Source organism: Camarhynchus parvulus, chromosome 2 (genome assembly GCF_901933205.1).
Source record: "Camarhynchus parvulus chromosome 2, STF_HiC, whole genome shotgun sequence".
Taxonomy (NCBI): Eukaryota; Metazoa; Chordata; class Aves; order Passeriformes; family Thraupidae; genus Camarhynchus; species Camarhynchus parvulus.
In genome coordinates, this window is record NC_044572.1 from 56,577,176 (window position 1) to 56,600,780 (window position 23,605).

At 38.6% G+C, this 23,605-nt stretch overlaps 1 protein-coding gene across 1 annotated transcript in view; it reads right to left on the bottom strand.

Annotated features, from left to right (window-relative positions):
* Positions 1-23,605, bottom strand: part of PDE1C (phosphodiesterase 1C) — a 173,486-nt gene that overhangs the window by 13,097 nt on the left and 136,784 nt on the right. The window contains exons 12-16 of the mRNA XM_030971433.1: positions 15,665-15,746; positions 9,724-9,844; positions 8,388-8,563; positions 4,866-5,162; positions 1,518-1,592 (exon numbers count right to left, since the gene is read on the bottom strand). Coding sequence (XP_030827293.1) covers positions 1,518-1,592; positions 4,866-5,162; positions 8,388-8,563; positions 9,724-9,844; positions 15,665-15,746 — 751 coding nt within the window. The remainder of the gene's footprint in view (positions 1-1,517; positions 1,593-4,865; positions 5,163-8,387; positions 8,564-9,723; positions 9,845-15,664; positions 15,747-23,605) is intronic.

Sequence of the window (23,605 nt, forward strand, 5' to 3'; positions counted from 1 at the left end):
AAGATAAGCAACTTGCAAAGACCAAATTCACATCCTCAATCTTCAATCTTAAGTTACTGTGACACATTCATTTCTTAGTCCTCAAGCCCAAATAAATATGTAGCCCTAATCTTTCTAAGACCTTGAGAGTGAAGGCCTTCAAATGTAACCTTTTCCTCAAAGTTAGAGAGTCATGAGTCTACTCTCTTGGCTGAGCTAGTGCTCTTGAGTCCTCCTAAAAAGCCCATGTTCCTGGACCAGTGTTTTTGCATTCACCTGGTCCTGCAAAGAAGCACCCTTCCAGCACAACTGCTGCTCAGCCACCACCCATCAGAGTAGGGAGAGCAGTCATTCTGCCCTTTAATCTTTCTGGAGCCTTGATAGTTACATATGGAACTGCACATACGCCTGAAAAGCTGAAGAGTCATATGTTATTTCAGTATTTAGACTTAGTTTCTGCATGACTGCAGTAAGAGCTGTGATTGGTACTTGTTCAAGACTTTTTCCTGACAGATATTTAACTCAAGTATATAAGTAACATGACCTCTTAAAAGAACTGATTTTTTAAATAATTATTACTAAGGGGTCTCTTAAGAAAAAGTACATGATTATGTGTCTGAAATTAATACATGCTTCTAGATGAAATTTTCTATGTGTTTAGTTGAGTTATTATATTTTCTTCCTACTTACCACTTTGCTAGGGCAGTAGGAATTTAAATAATTTTGATTGTTTTGACTATCAAAACAAAGCACTGTATTAAACTTACTTGGGAATAGTTACATTTCAGCGAATTTCACTGATACACGCACGAAGAAAATGCTAGAAAAAAATTGTTTGCATTTATTTTGCTACCTAATAATTCAGCAACAGTCTTTGAAGCAATGTGGGTTCAGATACTGTCTCATGGGCCTGTGGTACACAGGTGAGGAAGTGCAAAAGTGTAAACACACTGCAGAACTTAGAGATGTTTTTCCAAACTGCTGAGGCTGTGGACCTCTACACTAGGCTCAGACTCACTTGAAATTATTCCCAGATGCCCATGAAACCATCCTATGGCTTGGGATTGCTACAGTTTAAAAATGTTTCAGTAGTCTCCCTTTTCAATAGCATCCTTAATAGAATCTCTTGTGCAGCATTTTTTTTCAGTCTGCTTTCTTCGTGTCCAATGTGTCCTGTTCTTACAGACAGAAGAATACGGCCAGAACAAAGTCAGAAGGATAGAATCTCACGAATCTGCTTCTCCTATTAAGCTACTCTAATAACCCAGGATTTTTCTTTCAGGCTCTGCCCAAAATTTGATGGATAAGGCTTACCAGCAGAACTTAGTAGTACTAAGCATTATGTGAAAGGAATGATTTTCCCTCATAATGCTTCAATGGCGTTTTTCAAATCTAATGACTGTTTCTGGTTTGTTTGTTTAAGTTTGTTTCTGGTTACCACACATTCTTATTCATTTTAGAATAAACTGGAGACATTTAGGAAACAACAGATTGCATGTAAAAATAGATGTCAAAAATGCAATAAAATGTTGCCTTACCATCTGTTTTCTTTGATTCATCCCCCACACTACACTTATATTTTCTGTCCAATTTGTTGTCTTCCTTTGATTCACCTAGAAAGAAGCAATAAGAAACATTTAATGCATTTTAATGCATGCAGAGTGCATTTTAATGCTTGTAACTCAATGAAATTGCAACACCAAAGGAGATGTTGTTCCTTAGGAGGAAAGGTCTGAGTTAAAAAATATCTTAATTAACAGATTTCCATAGAACAAAGCACCAGAAAACATGTATCCAACTCCTACAGATAAGCAAGTTTTAAAATCCACTTATAAATTTCTTCTAATTATCAAAACCTTTTAAAGTTATATGCAAACTCACAATGCCTCTGACTGTATGTTGGCCATTAAAAACTTGCTCATAAGCTTCATTTCAGAGTCTGAAACATTCATGCTTTCCAAAGAAATGAGAACCTGCAAGGCTTCATCATAAGTGTCTGTTTTAAAGAACCATCTTAGATACCCTTAACACAACTATGTAATTTTGCCTTATTTTCTCTTACCAGATTCCTTTTATCCATCGATTCATTTGTGTTGGTATCAGGAAACAATCATCCTAGCATTGATCATTGCCTTTAGAGTCTATGTAGCAAACAAAAAAATCAAGGCTTTTGGCAGAGCAATGGTTCATGCAGAATGAAAATAGCAACTTAAGATGGGGTGTATTTTATGAAGCTAGGAATGTCAACTAAGAGTGACTCTTTTTTTGGTCCTCTATTAGCCATACAGCAAAGCACATCAGATCTTACCAGACCATCCCTTCATTGAATGAGAATGTTGAATGCTAGATAAAATAAAAACTTAAATGGAAAGCTGTAGCAGAACAGAGCTATTTCAGCTGCAGTATCCAAACAGCAAGAAGGGTCTTTTTCCTTTTGTGATGCACACATCAACACAAAAAGCTGTAGAAGTTTCACTTCAGAATTTTTTCCATGTGTGGCTGTATTACAGTGATGCTTATTCCATTTGTATTGCTATTTTTGGTACTATAACTACTTCCTAGCCTTTGGATCAAGATTAAAGGTATTAAGTGTTAAAGAGGATATTATCTGCCTTCCCAATATTCATGGGCAGTGGATATTTATTTTTGGAACAGCTCAAAAAAAGAGAAAAATTGTAGAGAAATGAGGTCTCCCTCTTCCACAGTGCGCCTTAACCATTAGCATATTCATTATTCTTGGACAGTAGTGGATCAATCTCTCTCTCCAATTATGTTTCATCATAGTATAAAAGAGGAATGCTTTTCAAACCCTAAAATATTTAACAAGATGGAACTAAAGCATGTTCTGTTCAGTTTTTATTCAAAATTTTCACGTTTATCTTCCTAAGCTCACTGTGTGGGTGAAAAAAAAAATGAATGCAAGATGATACAGAACAAGCAGCACCCTCCTCAGCTGATCAGACTGCCACTGACTTGGAGTCAGAGAGGTTATGAGCAGATCCAACAGAGTTTAGGTGTCTGTTTGATTAAGGTGGTCTTAAAAAAAAAGGGCATAGTCTTCAACTGAAACTAATATGCACAAAAGTATTCTTGTATTTCTTCTGCCATCATACAGCTGATGGTAGTGATGAGCTAACAAACCTTTTTTGACCATTGCATAAAGAAGTTGCTTGACCCTAAGTGTGTGCAGGAAAAAATGCTGAACGTCTACACATGCACTGTTTCAGAGTTTGATCTCTCAAAGAAAGCACAAGGCAGTGTATGACAGAGAGATTTTAAAGTCACAGGATAACACAATTTCTGAACTTTCAGTGAATATAATGAAAAGGGGACTTTCAGGTAATGTAATATCTACCCTGCCAGCAGAAGAGCAGAATAATGATCATAATGATCTTTTTGAAAGGGATTACAAAGGCAGAGAAATAATCAGACAAATATATTAGACGAGATATTAATATGTAGGCATAAAGGAAGCTGTGGTAAATCTAGACATATGAATGTTAAGATTTCATCAGTCCCCAGAGACTCTGCAGTGATTGCTCCTCATAAAGGCCTTATCCCATAAATAAAGGAAAAGAATTTCTTTTCCTGAGGAAGACACTAATTTTCAGAAATCATCATAATTCCTTTCAGAGCACTTTTGACACCGGCAGCAGAGACAGACTGTTGAAAAAAGTACTAGCAAAATCACTAGAGCACACTTAGTTCCCATATTGCTAGAAGCATGCAAAACAAAAGATTGCAGAAGTAAAGTCTGGTGCAGTCTAACTCGCATTTCATATGTCCCTGACCTTTTTGTCTTCCTGAGGGGCCCATTCATGTTCACACATGTAACACTGTCTGAAGAAACATCCCATACAATAGAGAGAATGACAGCTTTGATCCCACAACCCTTCCATTCTAAAAAAAACCCCTAATTACAAAGGAATTACGGGGCCAGCAACCCTAAGAATAATATCAGGAATGTTTTAAACACAATTTCTGCATCCCCTGCCATCTAAACTCACTGCTTGAGCCTGGACTTTCAAAGCCTAAATGCCCATTCAGTCTTTTTCTAAAACGAGGCTTCTGAGTGATTTTACTGCTGCTTTTGGACTGTATGATACTAGCCAAGTTTGTGACAAGACACATGTGGCTGTAATGCTATTTTTTTATATTGGCTCCAGGGAGTAGGAGTTGTGCAGGAAAGGACAGTGTAATGGCCAAGAGACAAGAGATCTCTTCTGTTTGGTTTAGTAAGTTTTTTTCATGTGTAATGGAATTTTCAAACATTTTTTCCAACTTTTTTTGGGTGCAGAATGGGATTCTTATTTTAACTCAGTTCCACAGCAAGTTAAAAAAACTGGAATAATATTTCTGTGAAAACAACCCTCAAAAATAAAGGCTAGTGGTTGTCCTTATAAAAAATAAACTGAACAAAGGAAGGAGAGATAAAATAAATCCTAAAAAAAGAGGGGAGAAAAATTCTCTGTTCCAAAACATATTTTGATCTGAGGCTCAAATCAAAGATGCATTTAATTGGCTTTAAAATGAGTTTAGAAGACAACTTTGGCTTCTCCTATCAGTTACTCAAGCAATGACAATGTTCATTGAAGCAGGTTATTTGTTTCAGTTTTCCATGCTCTGTATCATAAGAGGCTACTTCAGTTCCATAAAAAAACTAATTTTTCCTTTTTCCAAGCAAGGATGGTGAACCCCATCTACAGAAGAACACTATTTGGAATTTAATTTAGTTTCTGATTCCCATATGTAGGTGACTATGCCTATGTTCAGGAAGAGACTCTGGGCCCAGGAATGCTTTTTCAGGACATCAGGTTCCCCTGTCACTAAAGTGGGTTACTGGTTTTAGGGCTGGATTCATGTTTCAGTAGAAGAAGAGAACTCACCTTTCTGGACATGCTGTTTCTCTTCTCCCATAGTATGATGAGGATCCATTTTCTTATCTGTCCTAGCTGCATTTTTTCTTTGATAGGCTTCGTGTTTGCTCATACCACTTTGCCAAGCGCCATTTACAGGATTCTTACTGGAATCTGTCCTTTTGCTTTCCCCAGGATTTGGTTCTTTGCTCTTTTCTGTCTTTGCTTCTGTGACACCTTCACCTGGCTTCCCATCATGTTCATCTCTTTCCTTTTCATCTGTTCCCTGATAAGCATTTTCCTCTGCTTCTCTCTTAGCCTTTTCTTCTGCATCCTCAGCAAAGAGAGCAGCCAAGCAAGGAAAGAAGTCACAGCTATCAGTCAATGTGACAACTCACGTATCTAAATCTACTTCAGCTTTTCACATGCAAACAAATTTACTTAGATAAATATAGGAACTGATCTGACAATGGAAAAAGAACATAAGAGGACATTTAACAAAATATTCTGAAAACAACTGGTTTTCAGGGGACAACCCTGGTTTTCCTAAATGTATTTTATGTGTATGTCCTTTTCTTCCCATTTAAAATTCACCTTGAAAAGGTGAACTCAAAATTCTTGAATGGCAAAAAGCGATACTAGCTACTGAAGGCTGTAGGGATGTCTCACAGATTTCACAGAATATTCTGAGTATGAAGGGATCCATAGAATGCAACTTTTAAGTGAATGAGCCATACAGAGGTCAAGCTCATGCTCTAAACAACTGAGCTAATCTCAGGGTCTCATGGCATACAGAAGGATTCCTCTCATTTGGAGATCTGAAAAAAAGCGCTTCTTTTTTTATTCTGCACCTGAACCACAGGACAGAACTTTGTTTCAGGAGAATTGGGCCTGCTACAACACCATTGGATAAGTGTCTCTTGTCAAAAGTAGTTCAGAAAATACTTTATCTAAATGGTGCTTTGTACATTAGAGTGCTTGTTTCGTCAGTTCTTTTGTTTGTTGCTCTTTCATGATGACCATTTAGGCAAAAAAACCCCAATCGGTAATGATCTCAATTTTATCACACAGTATGAGAAAATTTTTATAAATATCATAGGTTAAAAACAGCTCATTGAGGCTTCTAGGGACAATGCCATTACCAAAGGGAATACAGTATTTTACAAATAATTTATTATAGTATTAGCTACAAAAATAGTTCTAATAGGTTCCTTCCTTTCTGATCCCCAATTACTATTCGCTGTCAAAAAACAGTAAATGTTTCTGTATTCTCTTAATAATAATTGTTTTTATTGGCAATGCATCTTGACTGCAAGACACCAGTTTGTCAAGGGTCAGCAACGTAAGCCCCTGCTGTGTGGTAGGCCTTGCTACAAGACAAGCAAGGAGGGTGATGCAGAAACTTGCTGCAAGTCAATAGAAAATAGCAGCTGAGCAAAGATACTGATGCAAGTGGAGTGCAAAACCAGTTAATTAGTCCTTAGCCCATACAAAGAAATTCTGGGCTGTATGTTTGTATAACTCTCAGGATATAAAAAGTATGCATGCTTGTACTATTAAATGTACCTAGAAACACAGAAATTATGTAAAAGTCCCTCACAAGTCTGTCTTGCACATAGGATTTTTATACTGTTTATGCTTAGTCAAGAAAATATATGGTGAAATTAAATTCTTAAAACTAGTTACCTGTATTGTAACTTCATTCACTCATCACTTTTATATCGCAAGACACTGAACATGTTACATGCTTTGCTTTTTTGGTTAGCTTTAATTTGGTCCATAGGGAACCGCTAGATACTAAATAAAACAAAAAAAAACCAAACAAAACCAACCAAACAAAAAACCCACAACAAAACCAAAACAAGCAAAAAATACCCCAAAACATACACCAGGGAAAAAAAAACCCACAAAAAAAGTGGACCAAAACCAAACAACTAAAAAAAAAATTCCCTGGGAAATAGATTTTAAATTACGCATTTGTTTTCATCTTCCTGGAATACCCATGAAGTGTTTTTCCTTAATGGCAAGTTTTAATCACAAAGGAAAACTTGTTTTGAATAATACATGATTTCCTGAATCTTAGGACAGGTCTTTCAATTGGAGAGAAACAAATCTGCTCTGACACTTTGGAGAACGGTGCCAAATCCCTAAATCACAGTCACATATTACATTAAAATCAAACTCCTTCCATTTATGAAATATATGAACTCCATATATGAAATAAAACAACTCCATTAAATAAGGGATTGAACAACAACCATTCAGATCAGAGAATAAATTGTATCCCAGTTTCATGGAGAAAAGAAAAAACAGTGACCTATTCCTTCTTTTTTTTTTGCTCCAAATCTGGTCTAAATCACCTAAGGGCTCTAAGATACCTTGCACAATCATTCATACCCTTGAGCTGAGGGAAAATTATACCTAAATAATTCTCAAAAGATGGCTCTCAGTATTTCCAAAAGATCTCAAATAATAGAGATTTGCTAATGTCTAACTTATTAGACATTATAATAATGTCTATAACCTGCCACTTGTTGCTCCTCTTAATGGTCCAAGATATTTGAATAAAAAATAGTTTCCTTATTTTGCAGCTGCAGTAGTCTTCAAAAAACTTTCATCTATACACTTTCTTAGCTATAAACAAGTTATCATAATTTTCATTGCTGTACTCTGCACTGTCTACAACTGGTTCATATGTTTTTCCAACTGCAGTGGCCAAAACTGGACATAACACTGAGGGCCTTGTCACTGCTGAAAAGGTGAGAAGAATGCCAAAGGGGTCTTAGAAGGAAAGTCTTTTGAGGAGTTTTTTAGTGTGTGTATGTGGGGAGTGTTGCTTTGCTTTGTTGGTTGGTTTTTTTCAGTGGCAGTAGGATGTTGGTCAGGATGTTTTTCAGTTTCATGACAGTATTGAACCCTAGTCAACCTTCAACCAACACAGCCCTCATATTCTTCTGAAATATTAGCAGTCCTTCCCAGACCAATGACATCACATACAGTTTCAGCTTACTTCCTAATTAATTTTCCAAGTTATCACCAGAAATATGAAACCAGATGTGAATACAGAATATTCTGTCCTTCTCCTCTGAACTATCCCCCAGCTACCATCCATCTCTAAAAGTACCACCCCTTTGCAACCTGAACAATTAATAAATATATAAATATATTTATCTATTTTTATCTATATATCTTTTATATTTATCTATATCTATATTTATCTATAAATATAGATAAATCTAGATTTACAAATACCATTCCAACTATTTTTGCACCCACTGAGTCTGATCTGTGACTTTAGGGGAATTCCCTTTAAATTTTTTTCTCTTCCCATTGTTCACCTTGTCTCTGTTATGTACACTTACACAGCATAAGAAGAATATAAGGCACAGATGAGTAACAATGTTCCCATCTTTTTGAATTCAGAATGGGTTATTGAACTCAATAGGTGGATTCTTTCAAACTAACAGTTTGAGAATGGTCAGACTGAAGATGAGTTTGAGGAAGAAGAGGTCAACACAATTTTATTCTTTCACTAAGAAGCCTGGCTGTTACCTTTGGTGGCTTGTGCTTTCCATTTCTCCCTGTTCTGCTGCACAACCTCAGTCCAGGTGGCTTTAAAACATTTGAAGTCCACAGTGAGTATGGAGCAGTTGAGTGAGGCACTTCCTTCACACCCAGTGCTCTTGACACTTGATCTTTTTACTTCAGAGGGACTAATGCTATTCAAACTAGGACACAGTATCACAAAACACAGAAAAAAATTAGCATCCCATACACTCAAATACAGCTAAGAAAAAAATGGTTGAAAGTCAGATAATAGAGCTACCCTGGAAAAACTAAGCTTGAATCCCTTATCTTTCCCATCTCTCCCACCCCAGGACAACCAATGTTAAAGTAAAGAGTACAACCTGAGACAGTATTAGAAATAAAGGGCTGCATTTCCCTGTCTTATTTTTTGGCATTCATTTTCACTAAGTGCTGTAACTACTTTTTTTGTGTATTTCCACTCCCTAAATATTACTGGAGAGTCAGCCAATTCTAGAAATCAAATATGTCACAGAAGGAATCTCCTAAATTTCACCAATGGCAGGTATTAGGCACAGGCAAATCTCTATCAAGGGCTTGGGGACTTCACCTGAGGCTTAGGCATTAATTTCTGTTACAGATCCTACAGCTGACTTTTGATGCTTTATTGTGAACATTTTAACAAAGACAGCAAGATTACTGACATAGAAAGATATTAGTATTTGGTCTTTGTTTGCCCAAGAGCAAAGTCACCCGGAAGAGCAAATCCTGAATTGATAGCCCTACTCTAGGGATCACTAGCCACGTGGCATTTGAATTCCAAGATATGCCTTGTCAATTAAACTACTAAAAGAGTAGTATCTCTAAAATAGCAGTACAGGTTGAATGGTCCAAGACTTCCTACACCTAAACTCCAGGTGAATTGTGGTGATTCTTTGCACATTTGCATAACCCTAAATACTGCCACAAAAGTGTGCTTATTCTTTCCAGCTATCATTTATGTTTCAATCCCATTCATACTTCTAGGCGTGGAGAAACAAGTTCCTCCCAATTACTCTCAGTACATTCCCTCTGACAGTGACTCAGAGCACTGAGAGTGTATCTGATTGCATGGCTACAACCGTTTGTGCTCCTTGCCTTAGAAGGTATGACTCAGGTTGATATTACCCTCCTCCCTCTTGGATCTCCTCCAGGCTGCACTTTCCCTGCACAAAGTTACCTCACGAGGTGAGCTGCAGTGTTGACAATGCAGACATGGGTCTTTAAGGCACAAGAAAGACATACACTGAAGAGGGGGGAAATCAGGGCAGTTGATTACAATGGCAACTCATAGAGTGAAGGGACAGGGTGCAAGGTTATTCACCTGGAACGCCTAAATCCAGACATGCCAGAGAGGGAAGCTTCATCAATTAGCGGCGTCACAATTTTCTCTGTCATGTCAGTCAGCACAGTAAAGGTGGGTTCCACAATGAAATCAATGAAACCTGAGCAGAAACACAAGCAGAGTCAAGCAGGCAAGAGGAAGATTTATGTGGAATCTCTGCTTCAGTGAATACAGATGACCACACTGTAAATGACAGTAAAAAAATTATACCTTGAAAGAAGGATGGGCAAATACTAGAAAGGGAAAACTGAATTATACATTAATCCCTGACCCAAGATCCTCAATATAGCATGCAATGAAAGGAACCTATTTAAACATTGGAAAGAAATTCTGGCAAATCAAAACATAAACTCATCAAGATTTGTTTTATAAGAGGAGTAGTGTGATATTGAAGTCAAATTCCTAGTATATTTTGATAAAACTTAAAGTTCACCTTCAAAGAAGAACTCTCTCAAAGACGAAATAGCAATAATACCAATAACCTTGAACCTCCCTTACAACATCAATATGTTGCTGTGAATTCCCTCTCCTCAGTGCTTGGCCAGTTTTTTCTTGGTGACAATAAAAGAGATCTAGATGCTTTTCCCACATTTTTTAATATTAAAAAAAAAGAGAGAAAAAATAAAGACCAAAATATTTTCTACTTCAGTATATAGTTTGACAGAAACGAATATGGGTCTGATCTGAATGTCAGGAAATGCAGACTGAAGAGCTTTGTGGACATAAGTTTATGAGATGACAGAAAATCTAAATTGTATGATGTCTTGGTTTGAAAGGCCAGGTGCTAGCTAACGAAAGCAGGAGGGTCCCTCGAAATAAAGAATGTAAACCCCCTCCCTCTGAATTATTAAAATTTTGAAACTGGGGGCTCTTAGGCAAAGATATGGGAGTAGGAATAACAGTTTTTTATTAGGGAAAAAATAAAAGTGAAATAAAAATGCAGTAATACAAAACAACACTGACAGAGTCAGAATATGACCTGACTCACTGTCAGTCAGGGTGGTGGTAGTAGTCTGATTAAATGGTGGCTGCAGTAATCTTGGAGTGATAGATATAGTTCTTTTGAAAGCAGTAGAATAGTATATAGTAGATATAGTACAGTTCTTTTGAAACCCCTGTAGAAGGGTTTAGCTTTCTTCTGAAGATCCAGTGGTGGTGAAATGGGCCTGGTCTTCCTCTGGGAAGAAAGCTGTTCCTCTGGGAATCCAGTGGAAAGACTGACTCTGGTGTTTCAAATCTCAGATTATATCCAGGTAGGAATGCTTGGCTCCTCCCCCTGGGTGGAGCATTTCACAGTGGGATGATGTAATTTTATCAGTCCTGCAGTGAGACTCAATGGGCCATTAACAGAAGATATATTCTGGAGGGAGGATTGGTTGTGGAAGAGATAAGGAAAACTGCCCCACCTGGTTTTGACAGGTGGTCAGATTAACAGAAGATAACTGCTCCACCTCTAACCGAGGGCAATAGAATACACACCCCAAGCCACATCTTCCATTTCCAACCCAAGATACATGAATAAAATGTGGAAGTGAGTAGCTTACATATTTCCCTAATTCTTTTAGTACTTCGTTTATGAAATTACTTAGTGCCGCAGGTAGCCAAGAAAACAACAAAGTCCTTGATTCCTCCCTAAAGCACATTGGAATTCAGGTTACAATTACTACTGTTACAAACCCCCACTATTACAAATTTTAGATATTTTTAAATTATTAAGAATTAATTTTTCATTAGCAATATTTTAATTTTTCTGGGCAAGTCATGATATATTTCTATGCTACTGACGATTCTTGATGATGACATGAACATCAAAAGAAGTGATCATATGGTTCAGGCACCTGAATTCACACTTCAATCCACATCTTGAGTGCAAAGCAGTTGAGCAACCTCCTAGTTCCATTTCCCTCCCCATCTTTTTGCTAAATTTTGAAAAGGATGGATTATTAAGTGTATTTTCATGACAATCAAATAAAAATGTTACTTTTACGTTATAGTCTGTAAATCTGGGGACACATGCAGTCTTATCTGCACATGTGAATCATGTGCCTGTATAACACAGTATCAGACTTATCTAGTAAAATTTAGAAAAAAAGAATTCCCAGGTAGTTAATCAGAAATGCATGCAATATAAAGCTTGAATGGAAAATTGTATGCTAGACCACAATGCAGATAGTCCCAGCAAAATTAATGTAATTTTTTAAGAAACCAACTTAGAACAGTGCTAAATGTGCCACAGGAATCCTAAGGATCATGAAAACTTGATTTACACATTTGTGGCATTTGTGTGTCTGGCTGTCTATATGTCTCTTCTATTCTCCTTCACTCAAAAACTTATTTACCTCCTAATGACCAAAGAAACCCTAGTCATAGTACGTTGTCATTCTGCTCAGCAAGTAATACCACTGCCATTTGCTCCTTTACCATTAAAAAAACTGAGACATGCAAATCTCTGATACCAGACAGATGAATGCATCACTAACTTCAGCAGCAGGATGGTGGGATCTGTTTTGTGAGATACCGAACAGTTACACATAAACACATTAAACAGTTGTGTTTATGAATCAAGTTTTCCATGTGAGATGTCTTGCATCTCATCAACAAAGGTGAGCAGAGGTCCCAAAAGGGACCACAGGTAAACAAACTCAAATACATAGAACAACTTTCCTTTGGTAAGTAGCATTTTTTTCCTCTATTACCTGTTACATTAATAAGTAAGTTATTCAACTATGTTACTTTAAAATAGGGATTATAATAAAGTTGGAACCATAACCTGCTATTGTAGAAAAAGAAATTAGGACTTTATTAAGCATTCTGTAACTTTTGCCATATTCCCACATGCCTTGCTCCCCTTGTTTCCTCTGCCTCTTTATCTGAAGACACTGAGATTTAAATACAGTAATTTAGTTTGCTATTTAAAACCCTGAATATCAAATGAGCCTGAATTTTAAAACCTGTTAATGGTAATGACCAGTTTATCATCCTTTTTCTCCTTTAACAGAATGAACATGATAAACACTTCTGTATGCTAGAGACTAAGATGATTTTACCAGTTAATGCTGCATGCTAAGAGTGAATTCCAGGCATATGCCTAGTGTTCACTCACTATACCTGTGAACATCAACATTGAAAAAAAATAGGTAGAGGACAGTTTCTCTAAAGTTCACCTTAAAGAAAAAATCAGCAGCATGCACTCATTAGCCTTCATCCACGGTTTTCTGAAAGTGCATTTTTATTTCTTGACAGTAAAAGGACAAAAAAAAATCATACTCTTGCATATATCAGCTGCGAAAGAGGACAATGACAATAAAGGCTGATCTTCAGTTACACAAGTTTCCTAGAGTTTGAGCCAGAGAAGTTTTAGCTCCTGATATGCTTGTTGGAAAATATTAAAGTCTTGGTCAGGTTTTCTTTGCAGTTTTTTTCTCTCCCTCACTCTGAGCAAGCAGCTTGACTTCCAAACATAACTCTCCCAGTTTTTGTACTTCACTATGGTACAGAAACATTTGCCATAGTCGTTTTATTGAATAAGAAAAGGGATGATAAATTGGTCATCATTGTTAACATTAATAGGTTTTCAAAATAAAGTTCAAAAATATATATTCATGGGGTTTTTATTCATCAGTTTAAACGGAACAATTTTTTCATAACCTGACACAACAGGAGAAACATGTTCTTTCCTTTGAGGAGTTTTTTTTTCTGTTGGATTGCTTAATTCCATAAACCATACTGCCAAAGCCTGTCATCTGTGTTTGTGAGAATCTTTAATTAGTGAAAATGTGTGCCTACTGTTGTTGCATCTACAGTGACCTTACAGCAGCAAATCAGCAACTACAAACAAATTAAGCCACTAGAACACAATTTCTAGGCTGTGTCCTTGATAGATCCAAAAGCACAATTATATTTTACTAAGAACAAAAGTTTTTAATTTGGGAGAATTGATGGCTTAGTGCTTAGTGCAGATGACAGTCACAGAATCACTAAGGTTGGAAAGGACCTTTAAGATTGTCAAGTCCAACCATGTAATAGCACAATTTGGAATTCAGTAAGAACTCACTTCCACAAAGAAATGTAATTACTATTCCAGGAAACATTTTTTTGAGACTATTAATTGGGTAAATAAATAAATGAAAGGAGATTATTTGTCTGAGAATCTAGCCTACAACTTTGAAAGTCTTATCTCAGCAGATAACCAGAAAACAGGTGGTTGCCATTTAACAAAAGGGACATAAAGAAAGACACTGTCAAAAAGTGCAGCAGACTGAGAAATTAATAATTTTATAATGGTAGAAGGCAAAAATAAAGAGTAGTCTATTAATGTCAATGGATTACTAAATTGCACAAATGAAATAGTTTATGACTAAATATGCCTGCCTTTGCCTACTGACAAGTGCCTCTAAGGTAAATTGTATTTCTGATGGTTTTATATAACAATAATTTTGCAGTGGCTTGACACAAGGGGCATCATAACAGAAGATTCTTTCCTCTTGTGGTCTTTCTGAACAAAGGAGACCAAAAGGAGAGGACCAGGAAAACGGGTTCCCAAGCATACACAACCCTATGTAGAGGGACCCTGGGGAAGGCAAAACTCCTCTTCCCTGTAAGGAGTGAGGAACATATCTGAAAGCTGATAAAACAGATGTGTAAGAGAAGTATCTACCTGTAACTTCTCTCACATCAACCAGAGAGGGAGAGTTTTTCTTCTCCCATAGCACAGCAATAAGCCTATGTCCAGGAGTCTTCAACATGAGTTTCAGCTGAGACTGCAGCACTTCAAGTTTGCTGCTTCTTTCCTCCACCAAGCTACTGGCAGAACACACAGTTTTTGGTAGGTTATTGTTCCAGAGGAGTAAATGCTACAAGCCTGGTAACCAGGCCAGGCTTGTATAGGGCTCTTCAAACTCAGATTCTTAGGTGAATTGTCTAAATTTCCAAAGCCAGTAAAGTCTGGGATGCTGTCTCTGAGATAATGGCTTGCTTACCAGGAACAATTAAATAATTTTAAACAGAAATAGCTCTTAGCCAAAGATACAAATTTCTAGTTTCCTAGATTCAGGGAAATCTTTGTTTCATTACTTGAGAGAAATTTCTTGCTTTAAATTTTTGTTTGCTTTCTTTAGTATATTTTCTATCTTTCTGGTTTTTTCACTTCTCGCAATTTTAGCGTCCATGTTATCTTTCCTTTTTCATTCCATTTAGCTACCTATTCTCCAGTTGAGGCTGGAACATGTTCATCTACCTTCTTCCCTTACTTCGAAGGTATAAAATCCACCCACAAATCCACCTTTTCCATGTTCTCTTCATTGTACCAAGCCCCCTGAATAGTTTTACTAGCCCCTCCTGTTCTTTCATTAAAAGTGAGGCTTGTTGCCTCATGCTTCCCCTACTTTTTCACTCAGTAACTGAAGAAGTGGTAGAAAAAGTACTGTTAGTGCATCTGTAAAAAGATCTCCTTTTCTGAATTGGTGGCACAGAAAAAGATTTGTTAGTTGCTTGGCTTCAGTGAAAAATAATGTTTGGTTTAAAGCATTGGGAGGCAAAGGGTGAAAGGAATAAAATATTTTGTCCAGGTCATCAAAGGAACTGACATTACATTTCCATATACACCAATGACATTCATTCACATGATATTCTCATGTGTGCCCTGTCTTCACAAATCACAAAATCATGGAGTAAGTGTCATAACCAGGTACTGTAGTTACTTCTGCAAACACATCACAAGTAATTTGATTACTGTATTGGAACCATCACCATAAATTTTACGGCTCCTCTTTGAATTGTTGATCTGGGGAAAATAATGCCATTAGGCCTTATTTTCTCTCTTTAACATAATTCCAAATTATATCACTAGGATCTTAGTACTATTGAGAAGATGAAGTTTTTCTTTTAAGATGCTACTTTGCATGCAACAAAAGGGACATACCTATTTGAGACTGAGCAACCATAGTAGATGTCCGATCACATAGAGGAGAGAAGGGCAGCCCTAGTTCTGCTTCCTTGTCACCCTGGAGAAAAAAATGGAGAAGAAATTTTAAAAAGACAAGACACATTGCACTTTTCATATATTATGTCATGACTGTAAAAGCCTCTCATTTTACTTTCTTTAATTAAGTTTGGATTTTGTTTAGATTGGGGTTTTTTTAACATAAATTGTGGAGAATTTGAGTCTCGATGGAAAAGTTATAGTCCAAGGAGAACTTAGTGAATTAAGCATATTGATTCCAGTGACTTTTCATTAGACCTTTCCCTGCTTGTTTGGTACTTCTATGCACCAACTAAAAACCCCTTGAGCACAAGAATGCTTCTCACTGCAGTTCTCCAGAGAGATCGGTTCTCAGAGCAAATCTTTGATGAGCAAACATCACTGTCAGGACTGATTTTTCAGGGCTTGCAGTTCTTTGCACATCTTTTAGATAAGACTGGCTGGATGCACATTAGTAATTTTTTCCAAAGAAAACACTAAGTTTTCTATGAGAAAGTAACCTGCTTGGTTGATGTTGGGACAAGCTGTGGACATTGTCTACCTGGATATCTCCAAGACTTTTTATATGGTTTCCAATAGCTTCCTCCTAAAGATGCTGATGCATTATAGTATAGACAAGTGGTCCATGAAGCAGGTGGGGAACTGGCTGACAGGCCCCAGCCTGTCAGCAAGTGGCCTCCTTCTTCTTCATCTGCATCTACCTACACATCGGGTGAGGAATCTACTACGGCTCATACTTAAACAAATGGTAAGGGCATCTTTTCAAACTAGCAACCTGTCTCAAGTGGGATACTCCAATATTCAACACTGGACCCAATGCTGTTTAATATATTTACAAGTGATCTGGATGATGGGATCAAGTGTACCCTGGTGAAGTTTGCTGATGGTACCAAACCAAGCGGGAAGGGAACACTTCTAAAGGGAGAGTCATCCTGCAGGTAGAGCTGGATAGGCTGGAAGAGTGGGCTTACAAGAACATTATGAAGTTCAACATGGATAAATGTAAGGTGATACCCCTGGGAGAACATTATCCAGGACCACAACACAGGCTGGGAACAACCCAGCTGAGGAGTAACTCTGTGGAAAAGGGCCTGAGGATCCTGTTGGGCTAAAAGCTAATACAAATGTGGTGCTCTGGTGAAGAAAACAACAGAATTTTGGGCTGCATCAACAAGGGCATCACCAGCAGAGATAATGAAATCATTATTCCACTCTACTCATCACCTGCCAGGTCACAGCTGGAATACAGTGTTCAGTTTTGGTCCTCCCATGCAAAAAAAAAAAAAAAAAAAGTGGATAGGCTGGAGAGGGTGAAGAGAAGGGCTACAGAGATGATGAAGCAACTGTGAAGCCTATCATGTAAGAAAGGGCTGAGAGAACTGCATTGTTAAGCCTTGAGAAAACTTAAAAGAGACCTTATCACCAGGTTCCAGGTTCCAGTATTTAAAGGGTAGCTACAAAGAAGATGGAGACCCTCACTTTACAATGAGGCACATGGAAAGATATGGGGTAATGGATACAAGTTACTCCTGAAGAGATTCTGATTAGACACAGGACAAAAAATTTTCACAATGAGATCAGCCACTAAAATGATCCACCCAGGGGAGTGGTGGATTCCCCAGCACTGGACACTCTGAAGATTCAGCTGTATAAGGTGCTCGATCATCTAGACTGTGCTTTTGCTAAGAAAGGTTGGACCGGATGATCCTTCAGCTTCCTTCCAACCTGGTATTCTATGGTGCTGTGAATACGACATTTCACATTACCTTTAGATTACATTTACATTTTAACTACATAAATCCAAACATGCCTACCAGCCCTCAGAAGTGAAAGTCTTTTTCTAGAATCACAGGATGGTAGAAGATCAAGTGTTATAACCCCATATTTCCCAGTTTTCCAGTTTTTCAAGTCACATGGTCCAAAAGGCCTGTTAATTTAATTCAGTCACTCTATAACATTGCTTTATGTTGAGAAGATATGTATAGGGTAACAGAGCTGCAGTACCGCCAACAGAGCATTCAAATTTAAATAGCCTATTAAATATACTGTAAAATAATTTACTTAAATTAGCAGGTCATTATAATTGTGCTGGACTTCTTGCCAGTGTTCTGACTAATGTCAAATAGAAGCTAAAATATTCAGGAAACATAGGCAGAGAAAGGCTTCTGTGGTTATAAGAGCTGAATTCTTATTTTTCTTAATATAACATACATAAAACGGGTGCATATTTTCTGTTAGGATTTTGTCTGGAACAACAAGCAATAGTATCCTTCTATTGTAGAACAATTCTGATTTATGTTAGGAGCCTGATATACAAATATCAGGGTAAAACACAAACTAAACACAGAAACATTTCTAAGTAACATTCCTTTACTGTGTCAGCTGTGTCACTCAGAAAAAACACCTCTCAATGCCAGCTCATAATTCTTCTCTTACTCCTTAGACCTTCTAAAAACCACAGCTGCTAATTATCTTGGAAAGAACACCTGCCTGCCTTTGTGACTGCTCAGAAAAACATTTGGTTTCTAAGCTGTTTGGGCAGCTTCCTAATGGCTAGCTAAAATGCATTAGTAGAACTAATCAATTAAGGTTTGCTTTAAGATATGTTCAAACATGTTGAGTATAAAAAAACAGTTCTGTACTTAGAATTTTTCATACCTACAGAATGGTCACTTGATGTATCAAGACCTGTGCCATGTCACATCTCAAAATACTGGGAAATCAACAGAGCTGGGGATCTTTTCTAATATAGGTTAAGTCAGGCTTCATGTCTCTGAAGAACACTTAGCAGAAGGGAAAGGAAAGGGTCTGCAATAAGTGACCATAAGGAAATACATTTCCAATCCTAGGTCAAGCAGGTTCCCTACAACCATAGTCCCCTTGGCTAGTAGTAGTTCTCAATATCATGGTTTAGGGACAGTATTCTCCAATTTAGTGCTCCCACTGAAAACCTCAAAACTCACTACTTGCTCACTCCCCATTACCCATTCCACTCCCTCTGCAGTGAAAGGTTGGAAAGGAGAATTGAAGGCATAAAAAAGATACAGACTTAAGAACAAGCTCTTGGAAACAGCAATGAGGTATGAAAACAAACCGTAATCGCAACAATATGAATAGCAAAATTGTACAAGAGAACAGCAAGTGATTCACGTGCAGATGCTCAGCATGGGGCCCAACCTGACTGCTGCCACACTATCTACCAACCCAGAAGAAAGCCCTTACCCCATCTCAGGAAAATTATGTGAAGTGGTATAGAATAACCTCCAGGTCCTAGCCATGCCTTCTCTGGCTGCTGTAAAAATTACCCTGTCCTGTTCGAACCAGAACAGTACCCACTCCTTATTCTATACCATTTGCATTATGCCCAGATCTTGCACTTTCCAACTATATATTTATATAGTTTTTGAGAAAATATATATATCTGTATGTGTTTACAAGCACTATTATAATTTTTGTAGTCAATGGCCATCCCTCCAAGACATCTGTTGAGTTTATTTAGTCCATGACTGTCGATTCTATCCATCCTAGATGTCTTCAAGGGCAGGAGGGCTGGTGTTCTGTTGGGTGTGTGCAAGCTACATCAGGAGCTCACAACTGATGTATCTGGAGCAGTCCATATCCACTGTTCATGGTGCTTATGGCATACAGTGGCAGTATCATTCAGCAGACAGTATCATACAATTCAACATTACAGACTGTTCTCACCCAGAAATCAAATCCCTTCAAGGTAGTGTTTCTCTATCATTCTGCATTACACATCAAGTGCACCCAGATCCTTCAGCAAAACAATCCCACATTTGCTTGAAGCAGGGCTAAGCCAAACTTCTTTCCAAACATATTCCTCATATGCACCACAGTGACTTTGCCCCCTTATATGGTATGTGGAGGTTTTAATTGCACAGGAGGAGCTCAATTAGTGGGGCCTCTAGTATCGACTAACTAGATGGCCTCCACAAAATGTAGATCCTAATGCTTGAATATTCTGCCACCTATTGTTTTCTACATGTTTTTTAACAGCCTGTTTTACCATTCAATATTCCCAGAGGCTGGTGCATGATAGTGAATATGATACACCCACTCCATACCATGATTTCTGGGCCAGGTGTCTATGAGGTGATTTTGAAAATTAGTCCTGTTGTCTGACTCAATTCTTTCTGGGTTGTCATGTTGCCACAGAACTTGTTTTTCAAGGTCCAGGATGGCATTACAGGCAGTGCGCACATCTCCAGTGGTTGTTTTCACTACTGTAAGTACATACTACTTGATGGGTTTGAGCGAGTGTATTGTAAACAATCTCCCTGGCCTCCCCATATTTATATTTCAACCATTGTCCCCCATACCACAGAGGCTTTATGCACTTGGCCTCCTTGACTGCAGTGCATATTTCACAGTTGCAGATAACCTGAGAGATAGGATCCATGGTGAAATCCACCCTCAGTTACAAGCCCATCTCCTCCCTGTTGCATCTCATCCTTGATAACCTGAGGTATCATGGGCCCACTGAGCCAGAAATAATTCATCCTTATTCTGCTAATCCAGATCCACCTGAGACATTTTAATCTTGGCAGCTCAATCCATTCATCCATTGTTGCATTGCTCTTCAGCAACCTGATTCTTGGGTACACTTACATCTACATGACTTAGTTTTACAAGCCAGGCAGCAGTGTCTTGCCACATTTCAGCAGTCCAGATGGGTTTACTCCACACAGCCAACTGGTCTTTTTCCATTGGTCTGCGGGCCAACCCCACAGAGCATTTGTTACCATCCACAAATCAGTGTAGAGGTAGAGTGCTGGCCATTTGTCCAATTCAGAAAAATCTAAAGCCAGCTGGACATCTAACAACTCTGCAGCCTAGATCCACTTTGTCTAATTGCTGCAACTCATCACATAGAACTTCATACAATAGCTTTTGATTTTCAGTATATTCCTACAAAACAGCCATCAGTAAAGAGTGCATATCACTTTTCATTTTCTGGTAGCTGATTATATATGGTGGGAGCTCCTCAGCACATGTCATCTTTTCCTTCTCCAATGATGATAATAGTCTAAACTTTTTGCCTTGAGGCCAATTCGTGATCTGTGGTTTTGCCTTCAGGCCAATATCCCTGGGCAATTAGGGGTTTCTATTTGAGCTTTCTGAGTGATCAGCACAGACCACTTAGCATGCATCTGAATGTGTGAAGAGCACTTTCCTTTTCAATATCCAGCCTAAAACAGACTATTAGGGTGCCACGAAGAGCTGTACTTCAGTGACAATCACTTCTGAAGCAGTTAGAACTCCTTCTTCATAAATTGCCAGTAGCTCTTTTTCAGTTGAGGTGTAACAGGCCACATATCTTTTGTATTCCAGACTCCAGAATCACAGGGGTTTTCTTCAAGTCTCCCAGGGTACCTTTAGCCAGAGATTCAGGAAGGATCATGATTCCTGGCTGCAGTGTACAGCACATTTTTCACATTTTGTCCTGCCCTAACAGGGCCTATTGCTCCCAAGGAATCTCCTGTTTAATTTGTTACAAATCTTGTTGCTGTTCAGGCCCCCACTTAAAATGTTTCTTCTTCTGGGTCATTTGTTAGAGAGAGTTTACAATCTGATTGTAATGCAGAATATCCATCCTTCTAAAATCCGCAGTACTGAGGGAAGCTTGTGTTTCCCTCTTGCTGGCTGGTGGGGGCATAGCTGCTATGTTTTTGACCATATCCACTGGAATCTGATGATATCCATCTTGCTATTTTACTCCTAAAACCTGATGTTCCTGGGTAGGTCCCTTGACTTTGCTTTATGGCAGAATTGACCTTCAGGAGGATGTGGATTATATTCCTTTTTCCAAAAAACTCTCTCTGTTGTGTTGCACCATACAATAATGTCATCAACATGCTGCAAGTGTTCTGGAGCCCCACTCTCTTGAAGTTTAGAATGAATCAGTCCATGGCAAATAGTGGGGCTGTTCTTCCACTCCTGGGGTCATCAGTTTCAGGTGTAGGGGACACCCCTCCAGGTAAAAGCAAACTGTGGCCTGCATTCTCTTGACAAAGAAATGGAAAAAAACACATTAGTAATGTACATGATGGCACCATCTTGCTGTCTTGGACTCCAGATCATCCTTAAATTCCAACATATCCATCACAGCAGCTCTCAGTGCTGGTGTGACTGTGTTCAGGATACAATAGTCCACTGTCAGTCTCCACTGGACTTATGCACTGGCCATATGGGGCTATTAAAGAGTGAGTGAACCTTGCTGACTACTCCCTGTCTCTCCAGTTCATGAATCATCTCATGAATGAAGGTCACGGAGTCCCAGTTAGTGCAGTATTGTTGATGATGCACTGTTGTGGTAGGGATCAGTACCTGTTGCTCTTTGACCCTCTGCAGTACCACAGCAGAAGGGTCCTCTGAGAGACCAGGCAAGGTGTTCAGCTGTCTAATTTCCTCTGTCTCCACAGAAGCTATCCCAAAATCCCAACAATGCCCTCTTGGGCCCTTGAAATGCCCTCTCCTGAGTGAATCTATGCAAAGGACACTCAGGACCTCTGGGCCAATCAGAATGGGGTATTTCTGCCTTTTGTTTCCAGTACATTCATCTGTTGGGATCCCCCTGTCACCACAGACACAGAGATAGATTCTGTCTGTAATATATAGTGTAAAGTAATTCATGCTTAGGGGGAAACAGTATAAAAATAAAAATTGTAAAATAAATTTAACATCCAATGCACCTCTGACCACGGACAACCTGGAGACAGATTACCGCACTGAGGTTACGAAACTCCTGGTGGCAGCAGGAGAAGAATGCCTCGTTTACTAATAAAAGAACGTGACTGGCACGAAGATGGGCTTCCCCAGGAACCATCAGGGAACACCCAGGGACTATCAGAGCTTGATAGATACCATCAATCAAGATAACCAAAGTCTTCGAGAAACATACATCTGAATACAGGACTTCCGCTGACATGATCAGCACCCGCCACTACCCAGAAAACAACAATTGTCCAGCCCTGCACAGTAAAATTTTAGAAAATTCATACATATGCAGGGTAACAAAAGAAATTGGAGCACCTCTGTCTCAGGCATAAAAAACTTTATAAAACAGCCCCACTGGAGATGGCATTCGTGAGCAGAGGGAGATCTGATGCGAACAGAAGTCGGATCTAGGTTCACCCAGCGTCAATCCCAGGCTCGATGCTGTCTCTTTGACTGTGGCTTCCAAGGACCGTATTTTCAGTCGTGAAAATAAAATCTTTTGCATTTATTAATTTGGCTTTCTGTTGATCATTTATAACATGTCCCTATAGATCTTGATGGCATCAAGGTACAGGTGTGCCAGTGTCAACTAAAGCCTTATACTCTTGCAGGTCTGATGCACAAAGCCATCAGATCCATACAGTCCAATTGTTCAGGTTGTCCCTTTCCTCCTGCTGGAGGCAGAGTCCCTCTAGTTCTAGTCATAGTAGTCATTGTTCATGTCTTGTAAATGTGAACTGGATGTCCTTTCAAGAGGATCAGAAGAATGGATTCCATTCCATTGTGTCTGACAACTAGCCCACTGGAAACTGGAGCAGCACTTATGCTTGAAGAATTTTCTGTGGTAGTTGTCATTCCTCTCAATTCACACACTTGTGCTGCTAGGGTAGGGGTGGGTTTTCCATCCCACTTCCTCATGTCTTCTCTGGGGTCAAGTAAAACTGCAGGTTATCTCGTGGTGTGTGCCTTTTCTCTCAAGCCAGTGAGTGCATGTTTCCAATAGCAGAGACTGTGGCCCATACTGGAGGGACATAGGACATTTCCCCTCTAACATGCTTGAATTTTTCCAGTCTGTCCACACTCAGGAAGGAAAAAAAATTATTTTATATTGCCGTAGTAGTGTAGTCACCTGAAGCCCTCTTT